The sequence below is a fragment of the Pituophis catenifer genome, unplaced genomic scaffold (assembly GCF_029215685.1).
Source record: "Pituophis catenifer annectens isolate HBS135680 unplaced genomic scaffold, rPitCat1.0.hap2 SCAF_12, whole genome shotgun sequence".
NCBI classification, from domain to species: domain Eukaryota; kingdom Metazoa; phylum Chordata; class Lepidosauria; order Squamata; family Colubridae; genus Pituophis; species Pituophis catenifer.
This window is the reverse complement of record NW_027256892.1, coordinates 25,063,158-25,069,911: the sequence shown is the minus strand read 5'-3', so window position 1 is coordinate 25,069,911 and position 6,754 is coordinate 25,063,158. Positions and strand designations below refer to the sequence as shown.

Sequence of the window (6,754 nt, the reverse complement as noted above, 5' to 3'; positions counted from 1 at the left end):
AGATCGGACAGCCGTTTGTCTGGAATGATCTAGGGCAGGGATGGCTAACCTTTTGGGGCCCACCGGAAGTCAGGAAATGGGCCGTTTCCGGCCTCCAGAGGGCCTCCAGGGGGGTGGCGAAGGCCGTTTTTGCCCTCCCCAGGCTCCTAGGAAGTCTCTGGCGCCTGGGGAGGGCGAAAAAATGGGCCCACTGTGCCATCACGTGCCAAAAGTGGGGGGAGCGCAGGGGGCGTCACGCACACACCTGTCCACGTCCATAATTCAATGCCCCCCAAACCCCTGCATATGTATGCACCCCCCCACACACGCTTTCCCCACTTTTGGCACGCGATGGCACAGTGGACCCGGGTAGGCCCATTTTTCGCTCTCCCCAGGCGCCAGAAGCTTTCTAGGAGCCTGGGGAGGGCAAAAAACGGCCTTTGCCACCCCCTGGAGGCCGGAAACGGCCCATTTCCCAACTTCCGGTGGGCCCAGAAGGCCCAAAAAATTAGCTGGCCAACGTGCACATGCACGCTGGAGCTGAGCTAGGGCAACGCTCGCATGCCCACAGATCTGGCTCCACGTGCCATTGGTTCGCCATCAAAGATATAGGGCCTCCTGCTTGAGCAGGGGGTGGACTAGAAGACTTCCAAGGTCCCTTCCAACTCTCTTCCGATTAATGCTAGGAGGGGCAAACACCTTGAATGTTTTGTTTCTGCAACAACCCCATGACAACGTCCCCCTAGAAACTGTATTTTTAAAAGGCTGCGAAAGGCCACCGCTCTCCCTGCTCAGTTGTGCATTAATAAGGAAATGAATGTTCATCGCATTGTATGCAAACTTCATTCCTGCCCAACCGTCCGCCTTCTCTTGAAGCAGCTTCCAGCAGGTGACAACAGCAAAGACCAAGGGTCACTGGATGGAGCTGTTGACCAGGGGTCTTCGAAGGGCAGGAGTGGCATCGTGCACCCCCAGAAATCCCCCTTCTCCTCCACGGAGAAGCCAAGTAGGATCCACACAGATCCCCCTCAAGAGCATTCCCAACAACCCTTCAACCCACCCACGTTCTCCCGCAAGGCTAGAGAAGCAAGTTCGTTTTATTTGTTTGTTTTATTAGATTTCTATACCGCCCTACTCCCGAAGGACTCAGGACGGTGAACAGGCACACAATAAAATACATAAATGCAAAATTTAAAAGCAGAAATAAAACCAGATTAAACCATTTAGCCCGAGACAAATTTAAAACATCCCAATAATTTAAAAACAGATTTAAAATTTTCAATTTAAAAGAAAAGGGGGGGGTGTGTGGAAAGGTTAGGCCAGGCCAGCTTGCTGGAATAGGAAGGTCTTAAGAGCGCGGCGGAAAGTGCGCAGATCCGGGATCCTCCGTATCTCCGGGGGGAGCTCGTTCCAGATAGTGGGTGCCCCCACAGAGAAGGCCCTCCCCCTGGGGGCCGCCAGTCGACACTGTTTGGCCGACGGCACCCGGAGGAGCACCTCTCTATGGGAGCATACCCGCCAGTGGGAGGCTATTGGTGGTAGTAGGCGGTCCCGTAAGTAGGTGCCCACCTTACCACATCCCACTTCCTGACCTTTTGACCGTACTGACCCCTGACTTCCCCAAACCCCCCCTCCCCTCCCCTGAAGCTCAAGATTTCCACACATCCATCTCCACTCCTCAGGCCACCCAATTCCCATGGAGCCAGGGTCCTTCACATCAGGGTCTCAATGGGGGGGGGGGGTGTAGGGAAGGGGGAGAGGAGAGGAGAGCTTTTGCAATTTATGTCTTGGAAGGGGAGAGAGAGAAGAGAACCGATTCATCATCTTGGGCTAAAATTGCAGAGAAAGCAAAAAAAGGAAAAAAAAAAAAAATCAAACCCATTCCAGCACAGATTTATAGCCTAAGGAACTGCCCTGCTTAATTCCTTGCCGGGGGGAGGAGGGGGCTGCACCCAAGCTGGAGTGGAGCTCGGCTCCTGAATTTTTAAAAATGGCCCGGAAAAGCAACTCAGGAAGGATCACCGAGACCCCCCCCACCTTTGCCCAATTTTCTTTGCTCCCCTGGCCATCATGCTCCCCCCCACCCCTTCCAGTCTGTTCTTTCTTCGCCCCGCGTGAAAGCATCCGTGCCAAAGGAAGGCTCACCATTTCACCGGCTTCCCTCCCATGTTCCGAATTTGGCTCTGCCCCAGAGCCCGTCTCCTGGCCAGCCTGGATCTTCACATGCCACATCCCTCCGCCAACCTTCTGTGCCACGGAGGTTGGCCAAAACCTTTTGGACCAGGTCAGGTCGGATGATGTCCGGATTGGGACACGGAGTCGTGGCGAGCAGGAGGGATGCCGAAGTCGTCCGTCTCCCTCGCTTCTTCTTCGGAAGGGGAGTTGGAAACCCAGGCAGTCCCCGGGGCAGACGGCCCCGTGTTTCTCAGCTCAGCTGGGATGTTGTTTTGTTTTGCACTGTTGCGTTGCGGGTCTGACGCATGCCCAAATTCCTTTTGGCAGCCCCAAGAGAGAGAGAGAGAGAGAGACAGCCAGCAGTCTGTGTCTCCTTTCTCATCCCATCCCGGACAGCAGCCGATTCCCTTCTCAGCCGAGAGCCCAAATTGAGACGAAGGATCCAGGCCCCGGTGGGTCGCGTGGGGTGGCACGGAGCCAGCCCCCCTCCTCCCTGGCCCGAGGTGGGAATGCACACACCCGCAAAGTGTGTGTATGCACACGTATGTGGTGTGTTGCTCTCTCTACAGCTCTGCTGTCACTGGGGCTGTGCGAGGCAGCCGCGTTTCTCCCCGAGTTGTCTAAGCCATGGACGATGGAGGGGAGGGAAAGGAGGGGAGGGAGGGAGGGAGCTGCCTGGGAAAAGCAGCAGGATTTGGCCAGGGCTGTTGTGAGTCACTCACGACCGCTGCCTTCCCTTCCCCTGGAAGGTTAACACCACCCAAAAAAATATTTACAAGCCACCCTGTGGAAAAACGGGGTGGGGAAGAGATGCCCTGTGCGGGCACACAGACAAACACACACCTTCATTGTGTCCCTGAGGTGCAAAGGATTTTTGCTCTGTGTGCCCACCTCCCCTGAGGGGGGGAGGGGAGGGGGGGGAGGGGAGGGGAACGGATCAAAGCCCCTGCACAGACCCCTCTGCATTTCAGACCCGCCCTTTCCAGGCGCTCTTTTGCCAGATTTGGGCTTATTTTCTCCTGGTGGGGGGAGGGGGGGATGTGGGGGGGGGGAGGAGAAAGACGGGGAACGTTTGGGAGACCGAGGAGGGAGTGCGGCAGCTGCCAACTGCAGAGAGACACACGCACCAACCTGTTGTGTTTTATACAGCGACCCACAACGCATGCGAACGCAACGTCATTTGAAAAGCTGGGCGATGCTGGATGCAAAGCAGCGAAAATGGGCTTCACAGACCCCCCAACCGCACCCCCAGACATCCCCTTAATCCTTGCTGGGAGCAGGGGCGGGGTGGGGGGAGGGATGCACCCAAACCGGTCAAAGCCCCCCCCCCACCCCCCATGAGATGCCCTGTCCGTGTTCTGCAGCTGGATAAAGGCAGCTTTGGGCTGGCAGGCATGAAATACGCTGCGCCTGGCAGTTATGCTCCATTCCTTATTCAGCGCTGGCAACAGCCTTCATTGCTAAGATACCCAAAACACACACACACACACACACCAAAAATGCCAAAGAGATACAGCTGGACCAGACCGAGAGAAATGCCCCTGCCTTCCAAGGTGAAGGGAAGTGCAAAGAAAGACAGTTGGAAGAAACCTTAATCTTGCCATCCGAATGATTTTATGAGGACTGATATTGGGAGCTCTTGGATATTTACACCTCTGCCTGCCAAGAGAAGAGGAGGGGGGAGGAGGAGGAAGAGGAGGAGGGGGAGAAGGAAGAAGAGGAGGAAGAGGAGAGGGAGGGGGAGGAGAAAGAGGAGGAGGAGGAAGAGGAGGAGAAGGGGGGAGGAGGAGGAGGAAGAGGAAGAGGAGGAGAGGGAGGGGGAGGAAGAAGAGGTGGAGAGGGAGGGGAAGGAGGAAGAAGAGGAGAAGGAGGAGGAAGAGAAGGAGGGGGGGAGGAGGAAGAGGAGGAGGAGGAAGAGGAGGAGAAGGGGGGAGGAGGAGGAGGAAGAAGAGGAAGAGGAGGAGAGGGAGGGGAAGGAGGAAGAAGAGGAGGAGGAGGAGGAAGAGGGGGGAGGAGGAGGAGGAGGAGGAAGAATAGGAAGAGCAGAAGGAAGATGGAGGAGGGGGAGGGGGAGGGGGAAGTAGAGGAAGAGCAGAAGGAAGATGGAGGAGGGGGAGGGGGAGGAGGAAGAAGAGGAAAAGGAAGAAGAGGAAGAGGAAGAGGAGGGGGAGGAGGAGGGGGAGGGGGGAGGAGGAAGAAGAGGAAGAAGAGGAGGAGGAGGTGATGGTGATTTTTGGCGCTCTCTGAGGTGGTTGTTGTTTTTTCTTGCAGACGTTTCATGACCCAACTAGGTAACATCATCAGCGATAGAAGGGAGTGGGGTTTGGAGGAGGAGAAGGAGGAAGGGCTTTTCTTGCCAGAGTTGTTAAGTGAATCAATGCAGTTCTTAAATGAGTTGACTTCGCTCGTCAGAAGGTGGCAAAAGGGAATCACGTGACCCCCCGGGAACAATGCGACGGTTGTAAATAGGAGTCAGTTAACAAGAGTTTGAATTTTGGATCACGTGTCATGGGGGATGCTGCAGGGGTCATAAGTGTGAAAAACTATCGTTGAGTCCCTGTTTTCAGTGCCATTGTAACTTCAGACAGTCATTAAACGAATTGTCGTACTTGTACTTCTAAACAAAGAAATATATAAATTGCGGGTACTTTGTTGTCAACGCATTTTCCTGCTGCTGCATTAAGTGGGGAGGCAGGTTAATCCTGCGGACGGATTACAGCCAGTCAGACGGATTACAAAGGGAGAGATCCCGCTTAGCCACCCAGAGATCTACCGTAAGCTCATCAAGTTCTCAAATTCCTCCTTCGCGCTCCCCAGACACCAAGGGCCGAGTTCGTCCGTGCCCAAACAGGGCATCTTCTCCGCCTGGCAAAGGGTTTAGAATCGCGGCTGGTTTCAAAAACCTTCCATACATTATATTGCGCATACTTACTGCAGCAAGAATCACATTCGCAAAAAAAATGGAAAAAAAAAAAAGTCTCCTCGGACGAAACGAGGAGAAAATTCTAGGAAAATTCTAGAAATTGCAGAGATGGATAAAATGACTACGGAGTTGAAAGAGAGAGAGGATTCGGAATATTATGAAATATGGAATAAAATGTACAGTTGGTTCGAAAACAGAAATCAGAACAAGAAATGTTTAACTTAATATTGATGAAACTTAAAAGTAACTGAACAACATTAAATAAAGAGATGTAAATATAAACAAATATAAAGGTGTAGATAAGAACAATGCATATTATAGAATATTGTAGAATATTATAGAATATTATAGATATTATGACGGGACAAAGAGACCCCTTTGCAATGGACACAAGATAGTTGTGAATACTCCAACACTGGAAGATTTTAAATAAGATGTTGGACAACCATTTGTCTGAAGTGGTGTAGAGTTTCCTGCCTAAGCAGGGGGTTGGACTAGATGTCCTCCAAGGTCCCTTCCAACTCGGTTATTCTATTGTATTCAGGTAGCAAGAAATGTTACTGGGATACTGGCCAGGTTCAGGAGAGAAACGGAGGAAGGGAAGAGCTGCCAATTAGAGCAGCCGAGCGACCGGTGGGGGGCAAATTGTAATTATCCAACCTGGATGGGAGCCAGGAGGCTGGACCACTCCCTTTAATTCCCGTGAAATGCAGCGTGCCCTATTTTTAATGAGCTCCTGTGCAGGGAACAGCCGGCCTCTCGGTCTCCTCTGAAGGGGAGAAGTGTCAAGGCAGCCTCTCTTTAGCCCAGGGGTCCTAAATGAACTCAAGAGCTTTCTTCATGATCCCAGGATCTGATTTCCAAGGAGAACTACTAATTACTCAGCCAGCTGCAGAGTAGAGGCCAGGTCCCTGTATAGCAGGGGTCTCCAACCTTGGCAACTTTAAGACTTGCGGACATCAACTCCCAGAATTCCTTAGCTGGGAGTCTCCAACCTTGGCAACTTTAAGACTTGTGAACTTCAACTCCCAGAAGTCTTAAAGTTGAATTCTGGGAGTTGAAGTCCACAAGTCTTAAAATTGCCAAGGTTGGAGACCTCTGCTTTATAGCCCCCTTGATGGGGCCTTTGTAGCAAAAAGCCACAATTACACCCTAATTACACATCCTGCCATCTCCTGTGCCAGAGGTCCCTCTCTCTGTTTCTCTCTCTCACATCCTTGACGCAATTCTCAATTTTTTTCATCCCACGTCTGCCAAACCCACAGCCGCAAAAGCAAAACCATTCCTACACAAAGGTGGATTTTACTCACTAGCCCGCCTATCCCAAAGCAACAGGCCTGCTTATAAAGCTGGCGAGGAATTCTTGTTTTTCTATCCTTGCAGGGATGATGAGAATTTTGGGGAAAGGGATGGAACATTTACAAAACCTGGGAAGGGCCAAAGCCACATTAGACGGAGGCCAAGAGGTGCTCCGGGCTGGCGAAAGGCTGAAAATGAGCCCATACTGCAGGATGAACGGTGACTAAAAGCCCGGGGGGGGGTTCCATAACAGCAACAAAACCTGGTCTTCCTCCTCACAACTCCCTTTTTATCAAATTGGGTTAGTTAGAAAAGATGCAACCAGTCCTCTCCTCGCTTTTTCCCAGGGGTGAAATCCAGCAGGTTCTGACAGGTTCT

The 6,754-nt window shown here is 52.4% G+C and overlaps 1 protein-coding gene across 1 annotated transcript in view; it reads right to left on the bottom strand.

Annotated features, from left to right (window-relative positions):
* The window catches only part of DLAT (dihydrolipoamide S-acetyltransferase), a 5,792-nt gene extending 3,581 nt beyond the window's left edge, over positions 1–2,211 (bottom strand). Inside the window, exon 1 of the mRNA XM_070952329.1 lies at positions 2,125–2,211. Within this exon, the coding sequence (XP_070808430.1) occupies positions 2,125–2,211 (87 nt within the window). The remainder of the gene's footprint in view (positions 1–2,124) is intronic.
* Positions 2,212–6,754: the final 4,543 nt, after the last annotated feature.